Genomic DNA, 23,456 nt, shown 5'->3' with positions numbered 1-23,456 from the left:
AAGTGCCGGTGGAATTTAAAGTTTGCCTGCCTTTCATTAAGGATGTTACTTACTGCCCAGAAAAAAGTGGAACATCACAGTAATATACAAACCCAACCAGAAGATACAATATCACCTAAAATCAGCCAAGGATGCAAGCCAAATGCTGAAAGAAGCAGGAATTTATAGGATTCTGTGTAATTTTGGGGAAACATATGTGAGTACTACAAAAAGAATGGTCAAAAAACAACTAGGAGAGCACAAGGGCAGTTGCAGAAGGGGGAAGAGACTGACAGACTAGCATGTTGCAGAACATGCTTTGCAGCCAGGAGTTCACCACAGTCATTTTGATAGGACTTAAGTAATGGCAGCCACAAGCAGATGCTATGAGAAAGCCATTCACGTAAAGTGGGAAATCTGTGTTCGAGTCTCGGTCCGGCACAATTTTTCACTTGTTACCTTTGCTACATTTCGATGCCCAAATGCAGCTATTGTCGTTAAAACCTTTGAACAAAGTAATATTTTAAGATGAGCTTAATTTTAAATGATGTCGGTGAATTTGGCCGTGAGCTAAGTAAAGATGGCCACTTACCTCAGTGGCAGAGGAGTGAGCAGTGTGGCCACTGCAAGTGAAGGGGTGTGGGACAGGCAATGTCTTATTGTTTGCCTTCCAGTTCTGACAACTCGTGGGCATGCACAGCTTGTGCTGATCCGCTGTTGTGGTATAAATTTTCACACGGAAGTAGCACGGATTTGTGGTTGCACAGTCGTCTTCAAATATGGTACACATTTGTAGCAGGGAATATGACAATGTATTTAAGCTGTTTTGCTACAACCCAATGTGTAGAAGACAAAACAACATTCAGAACTCAACCCCACAATGTCAGCATGGGTTCTTTGCCAATTAATAATAAATTTTGTACACATGTGGCCTTAGGAGCCACCCCACAATGTCAGCATGGGTTCTTGAGCAATAAAGTTTTGTGACCATTGCTATTGTGTATATGAAGGTGTATCACCATGTAGCAGAGGTGCTGAATCATAGAAAGGGACAACAGGACAACAAAAAGACTGTCAGAAAAGTTAAAGGCCTTTGTACACATACACACACACACACACACACACACACACACACACACACACTGGCTCCAGTTGCCAGAGACTTTGGTCATTTTGTGTGTGTGTGTGTGTGTGTGTGTGTGTGTGTGTGTGTGTGTGTGTGTGTGTGTGCGCGCGCGTGCGTGCGTGTGTGCGCGCTGGCCGTTGTGGCTGAGCAGCTCTAGGCGCTTCAGTCTGGAACCGCGCGACCGCTACGGTCGCAAGTTCGAATCTTGCCTCGGGCATGGATGTGTGTGATGTCCTTAGGTTAGTTAGGTTTAAGTAGTTCTAAGTTCTAGGGGACTGATGACCTCAGATGTTAAGTCCCATAGTGCTCAGAGCCATTTGAACCATTTGTGTGTGTGTGTGTGTTTTGTCTATTTTTGACAAAGACCTTGTTGGCCAAAAGCTTTGTTGACCAAAAACTTTTTGCTGTGCCTTTCTGCGACTCAGCATCTTCACTATATGGTGAGTAGCAACTATCCTTTTCCAGCATATTGTTACATTTCACCCTGGATTTTCAATTGTTTGAAAGTGTACCAGAAATGCCTGAGAAACCTAAATGGGAGTACCTGAAAGGAAGGCAACATAGTTCTCGCAAAATCCAGTGGGGTAAATTTGGAGAATCTGTAATCGATGATGAATTGTGACCATTGTTCATCCACCAGTGTATATTTTGCATAGGGATCATGAGGGATTAGTCTTAGTATGCAGGCAGTTGTTATTCTTTCACTCAGTATATGAATGGAATAAGAAACTAAATTGTTAATATTGATACAGTGTAGCCTCTGCCATGCTCTGTTCGGTGTCTTGTGGAGTGTTTATGTGACTGTAGGTATGCAGACATAGATAATGTTACAAGATTCATTGAAAGACTCCTCAGTAAATGTAGCCCATCAACTAAGGAAGTAGCTTACAAAACACTTGTTTGACCAATCTGTATTAATAACAAAAACGTAAAACTGTTGCGTCATTCTGTCTATCTGAACGTGCTAGTCTCTGAAACTAAACAATGGAAAATCTGGTTGGAATATCTACAGTATAAGGAGAACAAAAGAATGCTACTCACAGTACAGATGACATGTTGAGTTGCAGACAGGCACAATGAAAAGTTGGTTACTCACTTAGCTTTCAGTCAAAGCCTTCTTCACAAAAGAAAAAACACGTGCGCTTTCAGTCAAAGCCTTCTTCACAAAAGAGAGAACGCGCAGGTTGCCCCCCCCCCCCCCCCCCCCCACACACACACATTCATTTACACAAGCAAGCACACCTTGCACATGTGTGTGTGAATGGATGTGTGTGTCTTTCCTTTCCTGAGGAAGGCTTTTGCTGAAAGCTGTGTGTGTAACACTTTTTTCGTTGTGCCTGTCTCCAAAACTACTAGAGAACTTTTTATGAAATTTCCGCGGGTAACTTGAGCTTAACTTACGGCAATGTATAGTGTTTATTTACTTAAAATTGGATCACAGGAAAAAGATATTGTACTTTGAAGTTTCATCGGAAACCGTCATGTCTGTTTGACAACAGTAATCTCCAAAACTACTATACGAAATTTCATGGGGTTTCCAAGGTAACTTTAGCATAGCTTGGGGCAATGCATAGGCTTTACTTCATCAAAATTGCATCACCATTTGAAGAATGTAACATAATGTAGGGAAACATATTTACTCTTTGAAGAAGCTGTTTAGTAGACATTTTATCTGTATCACACTTGTAAAAATGCTTTTACTGATTGATATTGTCTACACAATATGATTAAACATAAAATGCTGAAAATGTTTAATTCACGCTTCCAGGCGGATGTCATTGAATGCAAAAGTAACTTTGTCTATAACACATAACCAGCTTTCTTACAGGAACATGCAGAAACGTGAAGGCAGCTCTTATCGTTGTATATATAACAGCTTACTCACCATCACTCATAAGGAAACTACTGATATCCAAGCACAGCCACAGCTAACAGCTAGTACTCGAATACTGTTTGTCGGTATGGGTCCCGTACCAGATAGGACTCATAGAGGAAATAGAGAAAATCCAAAGAAGAGCAGTGCATTTCATTACAGGTTCACAGAGATGGTCAGCCAGTTGCAGTGGCAGATGCTGTAAGAGAGGCATTCATCACAATGGGATTTATTGTTAAAGTTATGAGAGAGTACATTCCTAGAAGAGTCGGCAGATATATTGCTTCCTTCTATGTACATCTCTTGAAAAGACCATGACTGTAAAATTAGAGATATTCGAGCTGGCACTGAGGTTTATTGGCTGTCATTCTTTCCGTGACTGTAACACGAAGGGGAGGAAGTGACCGTGGTATGCCAGGTACCCTCCACCACACACTGCAGGCTGGCTTGCAGAGTACCAGTGTACGTGTCGAAGACCTTTGTTTTGATATCTTGCTCAGAAAAAATTGAGAAGAGACAAATTCTTCTCCAGTTTCTGGTATATAATTTCATTGTTTATTTTATTAGGAATAGTCACAAATCACAAATGTTTATAAATCAGATTATTGATTTTGGTCAACGATGACCTTCTGAGATGTGAATGAATGTAGCACGAGGGTAAGTCAATTATTATCCACAATTTAGCTATATTTTTGTTTATTTTGCTAGTACTGTCATTTTACATTGACACATGCTTTGTTTATTTGTTGTTATATCTTTTCAATTTTCAGGCTGCTAGGTTAGTTTTGTTACTGCTGCCGTGCTGTTAATCATGGCTGCTCCTCTGTCTATTTGCACCAAAGAAAAGCACCGTTCAGAGGTCCATTTTTTTGTGGTCGGAAGGCCTATCAGGGGCCAAAATTCATCAAAGATTTTTGGTACGGTATGGGAACAGTGTTTTGCCACAACGGAGTGTCTACGAATGGACTGAAAAATTCTGAAATGGTTGCACAAGTGTTATGCATGATGAAGGAGCCGGACAACCGTTTACCGCCACAAATGAAGAAACCATTGAGTGTTCACATGAAATGACTCTCTTAGACGATTAACTATTGACGAAGTGGCACATAGTCTGCAAATTAGTCATGGTTCTGCCTACGAAATCATCCACAACAGACTCGGGTTTCATAAAGTTTGTGCAAGATAGGTCCCAAAATAACTGACACAGTTGCATAAACAAACGCGCCTGGACATCTTCAAAAAACATTTGGATCGCTATGGTAATGAAGGGGACAACTTCGTAGACAGGATAATTACTGGTGATGAAACATAGATCCCTCGTTATGAGCCGGAGAGTAAACGGCAGAGTATGGAATGGAAATGTCCAAATTTGCCATGCAAGAAAAAGTTCAAGACCCAACCGTCCTAAGGAAAAACTGATACTTCGGCTTTTTGGGACACTCAAGGTCCAGTATTGGAACATTATGGGGAAAGGGGCACAACAATAAACAGTGTACATTACAGTGAGACACTTACTGTGAGGCTAAAGCCTGCAATTTGAAGCAAACGCTGAGGATTGCTGTCAAAAGGTTGTGTTGTTGCACGACAATGCCTGTCTGCATACTGCTGCCCACACTGCTGAAACGCTCCAGAAGCTCAAATTTGAAGTAATGGATCATCCTCCATATAGTCCCAATCTTACTCCTTCTGACAATCACTTGTTTGGTCCACTCAAACAGGCATTAAGGGGCTGTCAAAATGCCTCGGACGAAGCAGTGAAAGAAGCGGTGCATCCCTGGCTTGCAGCTCAACCGAGAACGTTCTTTTATGAGGGCATCAGGAAGCTTGTACAACGATGGACTAACTGTGTTGAAACGGAAGGAGAGTTTGTTGAAAAATGATGTCCTTGTAAGTTTCCTGTTTGATTACAACAACATTTTATAACTACTTTGTGGATGATAATTGACTTACCCTCATATATTACACAATTTGTGTCATGTATTTTGATGTTACAATCGCTTTAATTAGCAATTAAAATAAACAGTGAGACAAGTAGCCTGCTCTACTGCATTTATTCAGGTCCGTATATGGTTATTGTTGCCCAAAATTAATAACCTTATTAATAAACATTTATAGTCTATGACTGCATTTATATTAAAGTAAATAGTTCTTGGATCGCTGGAGAACCCTACTGCGACTATGTCACAACACGTATAACTTCATTGTAGTTCTGTGTTGGTTTCGCGTATAGCTTCAGTTCAGAATTGATAAATGAAGTTTTGTTTGCTGTCATAACTTTATTTTTGGATTCCTTCCCTGATTTCTTTGCCATTTCTCTGGCATCCGTATGTCTGAAGTTCATTGGAATCAACCTTTAATAATCAAGAGTAATGTAAGTGAATTGTTTGCTTTTAAATCGTGGCTAACACAGTGCTGGACCAGCTACATGTTCTGTCTTCGGTGTAGAGGGATGAAAAATTCTTCCAGTTGTCTCTTGAAATTTTGTCCACAAGAAGTTAAAGTACAGAGTCATTTGAATTTGGACGCATCTCTTGTGTGAGAATCATGAGGGAATGGAAGGAAACAGAGAATCAGGTAAAGAGAATTAGAGTATGGGAACTAAAGGAAAAAGCTGTATGCAGAAGGACAAGTGGCAGAAAATGGCAAAAAGAGAGTCAAGGAAGTAGTGGGAAGGAAGAGAAAGATCTTCGGACTGGTGTTCCCAGAAAGGGCTGAATTAGCAAGAGATGGGTGTAAGAAAAGAAGAAAGAGACAAGTTATTCAGTGGCTGAGGAGAGAAGAAACTGAATGGAAGAAAGGACAAAGATGGTGAAGGAAGATAGCAGAGGAAGTAAGAAAGTACTATATGGGGTGGTCAAAAGAGGAGAGGATTGAGAGAGGATGCAACAATGACAGACAGAAATGGGGACGGGGTTAATAACAAAGATACACTGAAGATGATGTGGAAGGAGTACTTCAAGTACTAGCTAATTCCGAACAAACTTGGTGATGAGGATAATAGATTAAAGGAGGTGGAAGTAAACTTTGGGGGGGGGGGGGGGGGAGGGGGGGGACCTGACATGAAAAGAAATGCAAATGTCACTGGACAAGACGAAAGAAGGAAAGACACAAGTTATGGACGAAGTCAGTCTCAAAATGGTGAAGGCAGCAGGGAAGGTTTGGTAATTAATGGTTCAAATGGCTCTGAGCACTATGGGACTGAACAGCTGCGGTCATCAGTCCCCTAGAACTTAGAACTACTTAAACCTAACTAACCTAAGGACATCGCACACATCCATGCCCGAGGCAGGATTCGAACCTGCGACTGTAGCAGTCGCGCGGTTCCAGACTGAGCGCCTAGAGTATTGTATGATGAGGGTGTAGTGGAACGAGAAGACTCCAGTAGACTGGAAGAGAACACTATTGTCTCTATATTCAAGAAAGAGAGTAGGGAGGACTGTAGAAACTACAGGAGAGGCGCATTGGTACCAGCCTGTGCCAAGATATATGTAAAGATTTTTGAGAGCAGAATCTGAAAAAGGGTAGAGAACAAATTGAGGGAGGAATAGCTTAGCTTCACAGCTTGGAGGTCAACTGTTGGCCTCATAGTTGCAGTGAGGTAGCTGCAGGAGCACCACTATGAATTTGGGGGAGACCTCATGATGACCTTTCTTGATATAAAAGAGGAATTTGGTAGCATCTGTGGAAGAAACATTTGGTAAGCAGATAAAAAGAAGGGAGTGGAAAAAGAGACAATAAGGAGAGTGGAGGAGATGTAGTGTGGAAGCCTGAGTTGTGTGAAAATGGGAAATGAAAGGATGGCGTGATTGTAGCAAACAAATGATGTGATACAGGGTGGTATACTGTCACCTCTCCTCTGGGGAAGACAAGATAAAAGCAGTGGTGTTCACGGGTGACTTGATAATCTGGGGAAACGAGGAGGAAGAGATTCAGAATCAACTGTACGCTTGCGAAGAAACTGTGAGACAGTGAGGAATGAAATTTAATGTAAACAAATAGGAGATCCTGGTAAAACTACACTGAAGAGACAAATAAACTGGCACACCTACCTAATATCTTGCAAGGCCCCCGGAAGCGTACAGAAGTACCACAATGTGACATGGCATGGACTCGACTAATGTCAGAAGTAGTGCTGGAGGGAATTGACACCATGAATTGTGCAGGACTGTACAGAAATCCGTAAGAGTACAATGGGTGGAGATCTTTTCTGAACAGCATGCTACAAGGCATCTCAGGTATGCTCAATAATGTTCATGTCTGGGGAGTTAGGTGGCCAGTGGAAGTGTTTAAACTCAGAAGTGTGTTCCTAGAACCACACTCTACCAATTCTGGATGTGTGGGGTATTGCATTGTCCCACTGGAATTGCTCAAGTCCATCAGAATGTACAGTGGACATGAATGGATGCAGGTGATCAGATACGATGCTTAAATATGTGTCAGCTGTCAGTTGTATCTAGACGTGTCAGGGGTCCCATATTACTCCAACAGCACACTCCCCACACCATTACAGAGCATCCACCGCTGACATGCAGGATTCATGGATTCATGAGGTTATCTCCATACCCGCACATGTCCATCTGCTCAATAAAATTTGAAATGAGACTCGTCCAACCAGGCAAGATGTTTCCAGTCATCAACAGTCCAATGTCGGTGTTGACGGGTCCAGGCAAGGTACAAAGCCTTGTGTCGTGCAGTCATGAAGAGTACCCGAGTGGGCACTCAACTCAGAAAGCCCGTATTGATGATGTTTCATTGAATGGTTGGCACACTGAACTTGCTGATGGCCCAGCATTGAAATCTGCAGCAATTTGCAGAAGGGTTGCACTTCTGTCATGTTGAAGAGTCTCTTCAGTCGTTGTTGATCCCATTGTTGCAGTATCTTTTTCCGACCACAGCGATGTCGGAGATTAGATGTTTTACCAGATTTCTAATATTCACGGTACACTCGTGAAATGGTCATACTGGAAAATACCCACTTCATTGCTACCTCGGAGATGCTGTGTCCCATCACTTGTGTGTTGGCTGTAGCACCATGTTCAAACTAACTTAAATTGTAGCAGCAGTAACCAGTCTGACAACTGTGCCAGACACTTGTCTTATATAGGTGGTGCTTACTGTAGCACCATATTCTGCCTGTTTACATATCTCTGTGTTTGAATTTGCAAGCCTATACCAGTTTCTTTGGCACTTCAGTGTAGAAAGAAAGATAGGCCAGATAGCAGAATAAGGTCTGGAGGAGAATAAAAGAAGGTGGAAAGTGTTAAGCACTTCAGAAGTGAGATAGAGGAAAAGGGAAGAAATGAAAAAGACATCAGTGAATTTGGTAGACAGGCAGAAGCATTCCTGCGAAGCGTTAGGAGCCTGGTTTGGAATAAAGATGTCCCACAAAAAGGCAAAGAAGTAATACGTGGAAGTTACATTCCAGTACTGACCTATGCATGTGAAACGTGGGTAATGAAGAAAAGAGATGTAAGCAGATTACAGGGCATGTGAAATGAAGTACCTCGGAAGTAGGATAGGAGTAACAAGGAGAGATAGGATGAGGAATGAACGGATTTGCGAAATATTGAAAGAAGGGAATTACATAACAGGATAGAAACATCAAGGCTAAGATGGAATTTGCTTTTAAAGAGAATGGAAAACAAGAGGATTCCCAATAAGATACACAAAACAGCGAAGGAAATGACAAAGAGGAAAACCAAGGGATGAATGACTGAAAAGTGTGGAAGAGTGCGTAAAAAAAAAAGAGAGAGAGAGAGAGAGAGAGAGAGAGAGAGAGACGAGGACTGGACCAGAGTGAACACAGAAAGGTGATGGGAAAACTGGACTAGATGGTGAGGCTTATGTTTCAAACAGACCCAGCCTGGGGCAGGAAACTGTTGTTGTTGTTGTTGTTGTTGTTGTTGTTGATGATGATGATGATGATGATGATGATGATTAGTGTTAACTGTTGCAGTCGTCTGTCACCTGAACATTCACATTACATTTGTTGCACTGTGTAAAGGATTAATAAATCGTGAAACTAACAGATATCATTCTGAGTTGCAAAAACACACTGGTTATATGTGAGAAAATTCTGATTGAGAAGTGAACAAGAAAATGTGCAGGTTCACCATGTTATTCATTTTTAAAGTAAATCTTAATAAATGGTTACTTGTATGTGTAGAGAGAAAAGAACCTTATATCCACAAATAATTTATTCTTGGGTATTTTTTAAATTTTCTTATTAGAATAATTATGTGCACAGAAACATGCTTGCCTCTGCTACTAAGCCTGCTGTAAGCTTGTGAGATGACCTCACTGAAATTCGTTTTGTTGCACAAACTTTACTTTTTAACACCATCTTGGCACATTTGCTACACTAACTAGTCAAGTGCAGTGTTAGAAATGACAGATAATTGCAACAGGTCATTCTGTAGCAGAACAGGTAGAATGGACAACAAAGGGGTACTGAATGGAACTGAAGGAAGAGAGAAGGGGTTGTTTGATGGGAGAACCTCGAGGCATTAAACAGTTGCCAGTTTGATGATGAATGGAACTGTGGGGTGTAAAGATTCTAAAAGGGAGACAAAAGGTTTGACTACAGTAAGCAGGTTCAGTGGGATGTAGATTGCAGTAGTTATTCAGAGAAGAGGAGGCTTGCGCAGGATAGAGTAGCGTGGAGAGCTGCATCAAACAAGTGTTCGCACTGAGCACCACAATGACAAAAACATTACAGGCTGCGTAGTGGAGAAATGGAAGAATGTTACTGTGTGTTAAGTAGCTCCTAATACACAGTCTACGTTTAACTGGCTATTTTTTGCAAGATTTTGTAACTCTTTGCACTTCATAAAGCAGACATAGGGCATCTCCATGTTCTATTATTTAAATCACCACTGCCTAGATGGCAAGTGTGCCACAGACGATATTGCGAGACTCTTTGTGCAAATAAAGGGGCCACTGATCAACAATTAGGGAATACATTAAAACCAAAAGTGCAGTTTCTTTCAAATACAGGGTGTTTGGAAATTCCGATTACAAGCTTCTAGGATTTGTAGCAGGGAGTGAGTGCATAATGCTTTGAACAGGAACCCATGTCCGGAAATATACCATTTTCATGCTATAGCCATTTGAAAACATGTTTGCTAGGTAGGTTTGCAATGGGGTGGTGATATTGGTAGATGTTTGCATTGGATCAGCTGATGTTAACTTGACGTCTGCCCTACCTCTCTGACCAGGTTCAAGTGTGACTCACGTGTCTCTCTCAGAGCAACATAGTTGAGTATATGTTTGCAGGACTTGATCCTTCTGTTTTGTGAAGCTCACAGTAACAGAAGAGTTGCTCATTGCCTATGTCAAGATTGGTGTTCACAATGTCCGGCTCTGTCACATACCCTTTCAACCACAATTACACAACGGTTTCGAGACAGAGCCTTCACCGTCAGCAGGCATTACTATAATACTCCGAGGAGATGCTGCACACTTGAATTGGAAGAGGCTGTACTGCATCACATTGAAGGGCACCCGTCAACGGGTACTCGGGAAATTGTGGATGCAATGGATTTTGCTGCCAGCACCATTTGGTATGTTGTGGATGAGCAAAAACTACATCCATACCACCTCCAACACTCCATATCTCCATACCACCACTAACACTCACAGACATGTGAATGAGGCTTGAACCAGTGGAGAGTGGTAGGAGAGATGTCAAATGACATCAGTCCAATCTGATGTAAGCACCCACCACCGTGGCTACCCTGTTGCAAACCAGCCTAGCAAACAGGTTTTCAAAGGGTTGTAGCACGGAAACACTATGTTTCTGGACATGTTCCCATCCATAATATGATGTGCTCATTCCTCTCTACAAGTCATAGAAGTTTTTAATGAGAATTTCCGAACACCCTTTACGTATACATAAACATTACAATACAAAAATTTTCATTAGATGATATTTTTAAACTCTTTTGCATTGTCATGTCATTCAAATTGTTTAAAAATGAATCACTACCACCATTAAACTCATACTCACACTCATTTTCAGTTAGACATTTCTCTAAAACCTCTTCAATCTATTCCTTAGAATAAACTGTGCATGAAGAACTAGCCATTTTTCGCCTACTAACTTTAATGCAATAATAAAACTTTTCTCTCAACATCACTGCTACTGTTCAACACAAAGATAACACAGCCCTCACAAGACGCCAGTGCTATGCAGCATTGATGCCTAGTACAGCCATATTTGGGAATGGAGCATGTGAGATCTATGAAAAATCACGTCAAATGAGGCTCAGCATCAGAGTCAATTGCCACTTGCCGTTGGAGTGAAAAAGCTTCAACTCCTCCAGTTGGAATAATATCTGAACCCGTATATGCTTGCCATTGGCCATGGTACCAAAATATACAGTGTTATAAAATAAACAATTAACTAAGGGCTCTCAAATATGAGGGCTATCCAGAAAGTAAAAGACATTTTGACATAAAAAATTTACAACATGGAAAACCAAATTTTATTATATACATTTTAAAGGTACACTTTTAAGCTATTTTTCTACATAATCTCCATTCAAATTGAGCCACTTTTAATACTGTGACACAAGTTTATCAGTACCATCTGTATAGAAATCTATGACCTGTGATTTCAACCAATGGTTTATACCGGCAAGCAGGTCGGCGTCAGTTCAAAGTGTTGTGTAGTGAGCCGTGTCTTTAGTGCTGGGAAGAGTTGGTAATCACTCATTGTATGGTGTACCATCAAACACCTCCCATCCAAAACCCCATAGGAGCTCTTGGATACAAATGCCCGTGTGTGCATGGGCATTGTCATGAAATAACAAAACTTTTACGGTAAGTTTTCCGCAATGCTTGTTTTGTGTCGCCTGCCTCAACTTTGTCAGTGTTTGACAAATTTCAGTTGGTTAGCAGTTTTTTGCCAACAGACACCTAATCACAGAACACACCTCACAAGTGTTGGGATTGTCTGTTGCGGCATAATTTTAATACATCAAACAAAGCAAAGTAGCAGAAACACAGACCACATGCTACCACTACTGGATGCGTACTGAGTGTAGGCATGTTACAGCACCAAAATGGTGGCTGTAGCTCCACCCACTGCTACGCTAGACCAAAACGTCTATTACTTTCTAGATAGCCCTCGCACATAATTCATTATGCATGGTTTGATAGAAATCATATTGCTATAGGTGGAATGTTGCTTCTGAAATGGAAGCATTCTGAAATGTTATGTGTTACAGACAAGCAAAATTTTCAAAACATGTATGGAGAATTAGTGAACACTGTGTACTGGTCGTTACAGTTAAGACGGCGGATCCTGTCTGGTCGGGAGCGCAAGCTTCAGCGCGCCCTGGAGAACCTCCGCTCGCAGAGGCAGCTGCTGCGCAGCAACCGGCAGAAGCACGGCATACCTGTGGTCGCCATTGTGGGCTACACGAATGCTGGCAAAACATCTCTCATAAAGGTAGGCTAGCTGCAGGTTACACATTCATCACATCTAGTATTACATCTTGTTTAATTCTCGGGTTTGCACCTTACTCCACGTGGAGAATTTTTTGCCTTGCTCTTCTTGCCATTCACGAAACTTGTAGAGAGAGATTTTTGCAAACAGTTACTGTACTCCACCCGTGTGCCAAAAGGTTACGTTTGAATGCCACCACCAAATTTTTCTCTAAACCTAGTTTGCATTTCCTGATTTTTTAATTGGATCTTGTACTATCACTTATTGTGAACATTTTCTACCAACATACCGTATACCTTCAAGGCTTATTCTTTTCGTGAGAGTATTAATTCTTTCTGGGAAATCGTCGTTCTGTTGACCTTAGCTGGTAATGTCTCTTGTCAGCTGACCATGGTCATTATTGCTACAGTGACATTATTTTATTTACCTGTTTGATCATGTTACCTACTTATTTTTTTATGTCAAAACCATGTTTCAGTTACTTACCTCACACACAAAAGAATTCAGTTTCGCTGTTTATTATATGATTACAATTCTACAAATTAATATATTAACTGATATTAGCAGAGCTGCAATTCAGTAATTTCTGCTGTTGCATTCGCTCACAATATCTTCCTCAGTTCTGTGCTCAACATAAACTGAAATACATTGTTTGGCTACACCATTTCAGTCATTGAAGAATACAAATTCCCACTGCAATTACTTCTACAGTTATTTTCAGTCTGATTCTATAGTAAATTAAAATATGAAAGTTGTGTATTTTTATTCTCCCCATTGGACATATCTTTGTTGTGACTTTCTTATGTATTTCTCAGCCTTTTTATTACTTATTTATGTGTTAAACAATGGAAACTCTACAATAGAATGTAACAATATTATGAAAGGGAAAGCTGCTACTCACCATATAGCGGAAATGCCGAGTCGCAGGTAGGCAGATGTGCCTATTTATGACTAAGCATCTCTGCTAATTGGTGAGTAGCAACTTTCCTTTTCATAATATTATTTATTTGTGTGTAGTATTTTTGGCCGTTAGCTTCATGAAATAAAATTTTTTGAGGATCCAGTAGTGGAGTATGTGGGTTGGAATATCAGTATGAAATAGGATAGATTGTTACTACACAGATGAGGTATTGAGTAGCAAACTTAATTCCTCATAAATTCACTGTCATTACATTCAAAATTTAATTTTAGTTGCTAATATTTTGTCAGTCCATGTGAAGTTGCAAAGCTCGGAACATCCTTTAAACATTTGCCAATCTAATATTATAACCTCTTTTGAATCTTCTTCTTTTCTTTTCTGCTACTGTACTGGCTATGGGCAAATTGTGTTGGACTGAGAGAGTGCTATATGGAATCTCAAAATAATGTAGGCAACATAACCATTTTAAGAACACACCAACAGTGAATAAAAAACTTGTAAAAATCGTGAGTGTACTTCTCAATTCACATCCACCTCAATAAGACTGCAGTCAGTCATTTTCTGTTTCTCTTCTTTCATTTGTTAAAAGTGAAAATGGGCTCTAAATGCGTTAAGAGCCTCGAACACTTGTTCCTCTTTGCGTGTGTGAAAACCATCTCTCTACTGAACAAGTGCTCATAGTTCTTGAGGTGTTCATTTTAGAGCCCATGTTTACCAGGTATTTTTTTCTTGTTTTGGCACACACTACCACTCCCAAAATATTGAAAGCAGAGAATCTGTGGTAGAAGAGATTTGTTTTACAGTGTTGAAGATGAGTAAGTGCTCATAGCTCATACTAAACATACTGCATTATCTGACATCCAGGGGAGGTAGGATATTACAGACACCACAGTTGATGTTGCGGAAGAATGGTGGAGCACTATCTATCCTGTTTGTACAGATTGCAGCAGCAGTAACTCCAACATTTTGTGGCAATAAAAATAAGAGAGTCGCGAAACACTCAAAATTTTCATTAAGGTATAATAACCAATTGCTGTGGCTTATTACTTGAGCAGCAGTTTTCATTAACAGTAGTACTGGGAAATATGAGGGCAAGTCAATAAGTAACGGCAAAAACACTGACTCAGTAATGACAAGTCTTAAGCTTTTTGTTGTTTTCACACTCTGAGAGAGTTCAGTAATTAGCCCTATTCGTGTTGATTTTAGAGCATTTTATTTTTAGTGCCCCATTCTCTGAGTGAACTGGGGAGGAAATGGAGGGAATAATTCATTTTCTATACTTTGAAGCGACTAAATCTGTGGAAATTATTTACAGAATGCAGCTGTAGTATGGTGATAGCTGTCTTAGACAGTGAAAACCTTAGGAGTACGTAAATTTTAAAAAGCAAGCACGTTTGCGTGCAGCGTATGGCGTTCAGTTCAGAAACAATAGACAGGGAAAGCTTACTGAAATCCCCTGATGGTCATAGTATCACAATTGAAGATACTGCACGAGAGTGGAACATAAGCTGCGACTCAGCTTTTGTAATCGTCCACAAATCATTGAACTACTGAATTTGTGCTCATTGGGTACCATGTCAACCGACAGACAAACACAGACTGGGATATTTGGAAATGTGGAAATCACATTTAAGGAATTTCGAACAGGAAAGAGAAGGACTTTTTTTAGTGAAAACAGGGTGTATATGCTCTGGGACAACCTGAAATCCTAGAAAAACCTGGGAATTTTTTCATCTGGGGGAAAAACCCCAGAAATTTTTTAGACTTCTGGGATTTTATCATTGTTTTAATTTTGAGTTAAATCTTGTAATTTTGACTGGTTATAATTTTACTTTAGCTTGTTACTGCAGAATAATACTGCAGCAATAAATCATAATTGAGAGAAAAACACCAATATAAAACTTAGGTCGCAAAGAAAATGTGCCATTTACAGCAGTGAGACACAGTGCATACACAAGCAGCCAGCGACAGAAAAATGTGGCAAAGGCTTTAGAATTAAGACTAAGCATTACTGTGTAACAACAAGCTGATGTTGATGAATGTGGCATCACAACTGTTTGAATTAGGTTCATTTGAACAGTTGCCAGTGGGCTCATGTATGCACGGAGCTGAAGCCACATGTGAGTATCACTTTCTCCTGCTTCTCACTACTTGACAGTGTGGCTGTTAGATGTATATGGAGTAGGTGCAAGCAACCAGATGCTACCTGGAAAAATTTTTCTGGTGGACGTATGCTGCCAGATTTGTGCATTCGCAGAGCAGACAGGTTGCAGTGGGAGTAGTCTCCACATGACCCTTGTTTATGTTTCATGATTTTGTTGTTCTCTCTTTGTTTACAACTGTCACGTCAAATGAAAAGAAGATGGTTTTCTGTGACTGGGAGCTATCAAATAAATTAAAATACACTCACATAATTAAGGAAGACTAAAATATGTTAGTAGTTTGTTTTCTGATGGCACTTTATTTCCTTGTTATTGGCAATGGAGCATTAATTGCTTTGCAGAACAATGAAGCTATTTTTGTTGGTTTACTAAAGAAATTTGGCTTTTGTTGATCTTTTCTGCAGAGGCAGTCAATTTATTTGAAACAAAGTGTTTCATTCCACACAATTAGCCGGTGTCAACTGTTCGTGAATTTAAAGTGCACAATTTCAGCTTATGGCATGTATGGCATTATGCTGTCATTTGCTGGTGAGATAACACAACATGATGTGAGCTATGATTGACTAAAGTGCACCACAGTCTCAATTTCAGTACTTCGTAAACTAACGTGCTGTGTTTGGTGGAGTTTCATAATATGAAAATATGCAGCGTATGTGTTGCTGTGCATCGAAGATCATTCGAAAACACGTTATCTTTTTGCTGAGTTTTGTTTCCTGAAGTGCCAGGAAATTCTATGTCTGTGTATAAAATCTTTACCAGTCAAAGGATTGATAAGTTTTACAGTTCCGACGAAAATTATACTGCCACTTACCACGAAGGAAGTGTATTTTCACCTGGAAAAAATCCAGGGTATATTTTTCCTTGTCTGCGTGTACACCCTGATATAGTAACTGTTCAGATGTGGGTCCATTACTGTAAACCAGTGCCAGAGCATCATATGGAAATGCCAGTCTCTCTGCTTACAGGAAAATAATAATAATAATAATAAATTTCAAAAGCCATGTTTCTTCAGAGAAACTGATGACAACATTGTTTTGAGGTAAGAAAGGCCCACTAGTGGGTTGGTACAGTTGTAAAGGTCAAATAGTGTGAGTAGCAACAACTGATGTGGAACTTTGAACCCAAAATAAAAACATAGAGGAAAGGGTAGCTTTCAAATGGTGCATTTTTGCTTCAGGATAGTAGCTACCCTCATACAGCTGGGAAAGCAGTCTGGTGCATTCAGAATCTGGGTTCTAAGCAGCTGGAACACTCATCGTTTTTGGTCCAATGAAGGAGCATCTGTGTGAATCAAAGCTATTCGTCAGATGATGTGGGGGGGGTCTAGGATGTCCAAGAATAGATGTGCCCAAGTTCAAGAGTAAAGTAAGAATCTTATCAAGATACAGATCAAGTGCACAGAGAATGGGGGAGGCTGTGCAGAGAAATATTTCTTGCAATGCTGTTTTCAGAATAAAACATTTTAAAATAATTGTCCTTAGTTTTAAACTTGTCATCATATAATACTGGAGTAAGAAATGACTTGCACTGTCTATCACTGGGACATAGCTTGGCGTAGAAATGAGGCAACTAAAATTATAGGGAGCGGAATGGGTGGTCAGCAATTACCCTGACAGCACGCAATTGAAAGTACATGCTGATAGAGGCACTTGTCAGTAGTGATACAGAAAGGAGTTAAATGTTCAGCCATAAAAATCTTTGACCATTAACTCAGTGATGTGAAGAACCTAAATTACAATAGAATAAACTGAAAACACAGCCATCGTATGTAGCAAGAGACCATTATAATCAAACATGCAAACAACAAAACTTATTCACTTAAGTGATGGCTATTATTTATGACATGTCTTTTTTGTTGTTTTCCCTTTTTAAAAATTATATGGTTTCTTACTGCTTTTTTTTGTAAATAAATAAAAATTTGGTATAAGATGAGACAGTGCTCTTGAAATTCACACGTCTGTTGAAGAATGGAAAATACGTAACAATACTAGAAAAGGAAAGTTGCTACTCACCATATAGTAGAGGTGCTGAGTTGCGATAGTCACAATAAAAAGATTCACACGCTCTTAGCTTTCGGCCATTAAGCCTTTGTCAGCAGTAGACATGCGCGCGCGCACAAACACACACACACACACACACACACACACACACACACACACACACACAAGCGCACACACAAGCGCGATCGCGCGCGCGCGTGTGTGTGTGTGTGTGCGCACGCGCGCGCTTGGCTACTGCTGACAAAGGCTTAACAGCCGAAAGCTGTGTGTGTGAATCTTTTCATTGTGACTATCGTGACTCGGCATCTCTGCTATATGGTGAGTAGCAACTTTCCTTCTCTGGTATTGACACGTCTGTTGTTCAGCCCTGCAGTAGTCCAATGTACAATATGTGAATTTGGGTTGTGAAGCCAGTACATTATCAAGGAATAGGCACTAAAAATTTCAGTGGACAGCTTTGTTACTTACATTTTGGAATTAGCGAGTAATAAGCAGTGTTTTATGTGGAATAAGGCCTAAAGCTGGACTAATGTAATTTGTTTGATGTATCTATAAAATTTATTGTATAATATAATTGGGTAGTTAAAAAATCTGCTCACCAAGTGGTGAAGGAGTAAACATATACTAAGGTAAAAGAAACATGTAAGATTTGGAGCCAGCAGCTCCTCCTCCTGGTGGAAGGGTTGAAGGGGAAGGGGGAGGAGTCGAGAAAAGGACTGGTGTGGTTTAGGAAAAGGGGAAAGTCTGACGTGGCATAACTCTACACCATTACAAAAAAATGTTTATGTATGAGAATAGCAAATTGTTGTGGGAAAAGCAGGCACCACACATAGATGAGTTGCTACTATTAGTTAATATATGACATAAAAACACGGTGCTTTCAATTGGTGAAAGTGGAATTGTGGTTTAGTGGCCTGAAATGGGAGTGGAAGATACAGGCAATATGCGATAACATTGTCCAATTCTGATTTCGAAGGTCAGTCACACAAAATTTTGTAGTAGGATCTACTGTGCCTGGCTCACCTAGAGTTTTCCTTCACCTAGGTGCTATTATGTGACTCTGCCCCTGTGAAGTGAACTAAAACTGCTGCCAGTGTTTACTTGGACTTGAGTTTGTATAGTGACTGCTGTGCTTTCCAATTTATTGCATGACTAGTGATGGGTATACCATCTGCACTCCTCAAACTGGTATAACATTTCCTCATCTGTATTAATAGAATGATGTTCTGGAACCTGGTGCAAGGGCAGTGTAGGGGCAACAAAAGTTCAGTTTTCTATATTTCATGTAATTATTGACCCAATTTAAAAATTTTAATTGCTGTGATGATCTACTCACTAAGAGGTATGATCTTAATGTTAAAAGTTTAATGCAATAAGACAAGTATCACAGTTAGAAAATATGTGTTTGTTTTGAAGCAGTGTAATTGATGCCATGTGAATACAAATACTTTATTCGTCTAGTATTTTGGAATGGCTGCACTTAGCAACTAGCAACAAAGTTTAGACATTTTTAAACTTTTACGAAACCTTTTCTTGCTGACGCTCTCCACGAAACGATGAAAGGAAAAAAGTTCATCACTTGCTACATTTTCGCTGTTTGCACAGTCAAACTTCAGCCTCAGACATATGGTGTTTTAATTTATTACTCCTTTACTAACAACTGTATTCATAACACAGTTTGCAGGCTGTATCCACATGTACCACTCAATGCACCTGCAAAATTATATCATTGTACAAAACACAGTTCAGGAGATATGGCATCGTGAACATTGAGACCTGTGAAAGACTTGCTTTTGCTGAAAATATTCAATTTATGTTCATCCAGTGTTTCACAGTGAGAGTGCTTTGCAATTTCGAACGAACTTTAAGCATAATTTCAAATCTTACCTAAACTTTTTCTCCCTTGCATGCTTAAAAGCAAATACTTAACACATTAACTCATTTTGGAAAGGAATGAGATGTTTGAGGGTGTTTTATACATGGGAGTTAGATTCTTTAAAGAATCAGAGGTTTACTGGTAGTGTTTCTGTTTGATGAGTAGGTAGCATTTGCAAGGGTAATATTTCTTTGGAACTGTGCTTAATAGACCTGTTGTAATACTAGTATGCATACACACCGAGGAAGCCACACTTGGAATTACATTAATTTCAGTTGGGAACTGTTGTTATTTGGTTTTGTAGACTGATAGACTATTTAACCTGGTGTTACATTATTCTAATTTTGTGTTCAGTAAATGCTTGTTGGCCTAATGTGACGGTTACAATAAAAGGAACTTGATGTTATCTGAAGAACATCTTTCTTATGGCAATCAGTGAGTGTCTATTGATTGATGAGGAGTTTGGTTTATAAGTTTTCATGTTTGCAGTCGAGTCATAATTTTGTGTTTACACAATATTTTGACAACTTTCCTATCATTTTTGTAATGTGTTGCTAACTGTGTGCGCTCAGATCACACTGACTTGGACGCAATGTGCACTTGTGTTGCATTTGTTTCTCATCTCTGTTCGACAGTTGACAGATATTGAAAACCAATGGAAAGGCTATATCATAACAAAAAGTTATAGATAAGGAGAATGCTGTATGATGAAGATACTCTGTATGTGTTTATCTGCCTCCTGTCTGTGAGTAGCGAGGTGTTGAGCATTTCTCCAATATGATTTAAGCAAACTGAGTGCCAGAGTATACAGTTTAGTTAAGTAAGCACTTAATTGATCCTGCACAAAAACTAGCAGTAAGAATAACATGTGGTGTTCATTTGCAGTCATCTTGTAGGTATGGTTTCTTGTAGAGGAGTTACATATTACAGCTGAACGTTCACAATTTATATATGCACTAATGAAATTTGTCATAATTAATCTCACAATTTGAGAAGGATAGTGATGCCTGAACCCACAACACTAGAAGAAAAATGACTTTCATTGCCCATTAGTAAAACTGTCAGTCGTTCAGAAAGGAGTTGAGTATGCACCAGCAAAAATTTTTAATCATTGGCCAGTAACATGAAATGTCAGAGAGGCAGCAAAACAAGTTTTACATACAGGGTAAACATACAGTGATATAAAATTCAGTAACTTGAGAAGTAATTGAGATATATATTGATAGTATGTTTCTAAAAGTCTGGTAACTCAAAATGTTTTTGTACATACCTAATACACGCCGAAATGGGCACCATTAGTGGCATTGCAGGCATAACATTTGCAATAGCTGCACAAATGAGATGGCAGAGATTTGGTAGATCACAAACTGGTATCCAATGCACTTGGTTCTTGATAAACCCGTACAGAAAAAAATAAAAGTGTAATGTCTGAGCTAGAGATGGGCAAAACTGTTCTTTTCAGAGATCGGATCCGAACTGTTCACTCCCTGAAATGAACTAGGTCTTTTTCATGACTCACCACTCATTCACAATAGAAAATAAATGGAAGGCACATTGCCCTTTAAACTTGGTTTATTCCAGTACTATACCTGTATTTTGATCTTATTTGATCCTATTTTGAAGTAACACAGATAATGAGTAAGAATTTTGTATTGTTTATTGAAATTTCCACGATATGACAAAGTTTTTGATTATCGATTTATTTTGCACTATCGTGGTTTTTTGGGTGATCGGAAAATTTTGTAACTTGAGATTTACATTAACAATGTATTTGGCTATAATGTATTAAAATTTCATTAACCTCGTACAAATACATCCCAAGCCATATATTTTTAAAGTGAACATTTCCTTCCTAAGACGCCCAAAATCGCAAAATCCGTACTACAATTAGAAAAAAAATATAAATTTGACTGTAAGACCAAAGTGCTGCATATAGCCTTATGCAGAATAAAACAAGGAAAATATTGGTGTATCACATTTTGCGATACGTTTATTGGTTCGCTTGTAATTAAAGTGTAAATTCGAGTGTCCATAATAAAAAATCCTATAGTAAGAGGAGTCGTCAGGAACCTCATCTGATCAGTTTAAACAAATAAAAATAAAATAAAAACAAATGATGTATACATAACATAATTATGTAATATACACATCGGTATTAGTACGAAGAACAATATCCAGTATAGACGAACTCCGATGCAGAGGCGCTGAGTCAAGCTGGTCGAGCCGCGAGCTGTATTGCTGCGTGAGCTAAGACCGCAGAGACCAGAGTGACACCTGAGTTGCTTTGCTCAACGCTCTGGCGAGAGTCGAGAACGGTGGGGTGAGTGTTGAGCGGGCGAGTTCCGAGGGTGGGGGGAGCGGTGAGCGGCCACCAGTCACCCGCTCCGAGACAAATCGTCCGCTCTCTTGCGAGCAGGTTGTTGCAAGTAGTTCTTATGTTCTCCGCTAGGAGGCTCTCTGTCCTGTTGCTCGCATCAACTGCCCAGAGGGCAGGACGTGCGACTGAAACGATCGCCGACGGAGTGCGATGCTAAGGTGCGCCAGACACTGCACGCGGCAGAGGAAGCACAGAGACGGCACGGGATATGTGAAACACAAAATCCAATGGGGCACTGCACAATGCAGGCAGCCAAGGCAGAAGCAGGGCAGAGGCCGGCGCTGGCTGTGTTGTGTGGCGCGCAGTGTGCTCTGACCAGCAGAGGCCCCGCTGATATGCTCCGTCTCTCTCTCTCTCTCTCTCTCTGCTGTGGGAAACGTTTGGAGCTACCGTTCTTTTTTTCTGAATCACTGATTGTTCACTCCTTTGAAGGATTCAACTCTATAAAACAGTTCAGGAGCGGATCCCCCATCTCTAGTCTGAGCTTCTCGCGGGCCAAGCAATCGACAGACTGCCTCTCCAAATCCAGTGATCTGGAAACTTGTCATCCAAGAAATTCCTCACAGTGTTCGCAAAATGTCATGATGCGCCATCTTGTTGAAAGATCACGTCATGAGGAAATTGTGGCACAGCATACAGCTCCAATATGTCTACATATGTTATTAAATTAACTGCATGCTCTGTGAAGAAGAATGGGCCTATAACCCTGTTCTTCAAGAATCCACCCCACACGTTCACTTTGCCAGGTTCACTGTGTGTGTGTGTGGGGGGGGGGGGGGGATTTCAATTCCACATATGCAGCAATTCTGTCTGTTTATCGTGCTGGAAGTGTGAAATGTAGCCTCATCTGAGAAGCAGATAAAATGGAGGAATGCTTAGTTTTCATCCTTTTTTGTCTGAATTGTCTTTGAGAGTGCCTTCCATCATGGCCTGTCCTCAGGCTGGCTTTTGTGATCAAACTGTGGTTTGTACAGCCGTAGGCGCAATGTTTTATGGACTGTATCGTGTACTGTTGAATGAGGTACTGTAACTTCCCATTTGTCTGTTGTATAGACTTATGGGGGCTCTGCTGGAAGGACAACAATAGCCACCGGAACTGCACACTTGTTGTGGTGGCCTATGGCCTGACATCAAAATCCCATTTTCCCTAAGCCATTTGTCCTATTTCATGATTGTTATGTAACTGGAAACATCGTTAGTTGGTCACAGTCCATACTCGTGCTGAAAATGACGTACCAGTGCAACGGACTTTGGCTCCACAAAAGAAAGCATGCACAACATGTTATGCTGTGGAGTCCACATGGCTACTGACATGCATTTATGTGAACAAAGCAGTTATGCATGTGCGTACACACTACCAACTGCTGCAAGAAAACACAGAAAATATTTTGTGGTGCCATACTTTTACAAGCAAACTGACAATAAATATCTCAATTCCATCTCAAGCTATCACAATTTATATTATATGTTTAACTTGGACATCCAATATAATCTAAAACTATTTCTTTTGCGTAACTCCTTGTATTCAATAGGTGAATTTTTATTTAAAAACTGGTAACCTATAAAAAAAGAAAACCTACATTTAAGTGTAGTTGTGTGAGTAGCACTAAAAAATATGTTCATAAATATTATACATACTTGCAAACTGATTTGTTGTGCATAATTTTGATAAAGAAATCATTAAGATGATTTG

At 40.0% G+C, this 23,456-nt stretch overlaps 1 protein-coding gene across 1 annotated transcript in view; it reads left to right on the top strand.

Annotated features, from left to right (window-relative positions):
- LOC126215196 (putative GTP-binding protein 6) overlaps positions 1-23,456 on the top strand; it is a 48,788-nt gene that overhangs the window by 11,746 nt on the left and 13,586 nt on the right. Inside the window, exon 3 of the mRNA XM_049941862.1 lies at positions 12,271-12,432. Coding sequence (XP_049797819.1) covers positions 12,271-12,432 — 162 coding nt within the window. The remainder of the gene's footprint in view (positions 1-12,270; positions 12,433-23,456) is intronic.

This window comes from Schistocerca nitens, chromosome 12, assembly GCF_023898315.1.
Source record: "Schistocerca nitens isolate TAMUIC-IGC-003100 chromosome 12, iqSchNite1.1, whole genome shotgun sequence".
NCBI lineage: Eukaryota > Metazoa > Arthropoda > Insecta > Orthoptera > Acrididae > Schistocerca > Schistocerca nitens.
Note: the sequence above shows the minus strand (reverse complement) of the source record. Positions and strands in the feature narration are given on the sequence as shown.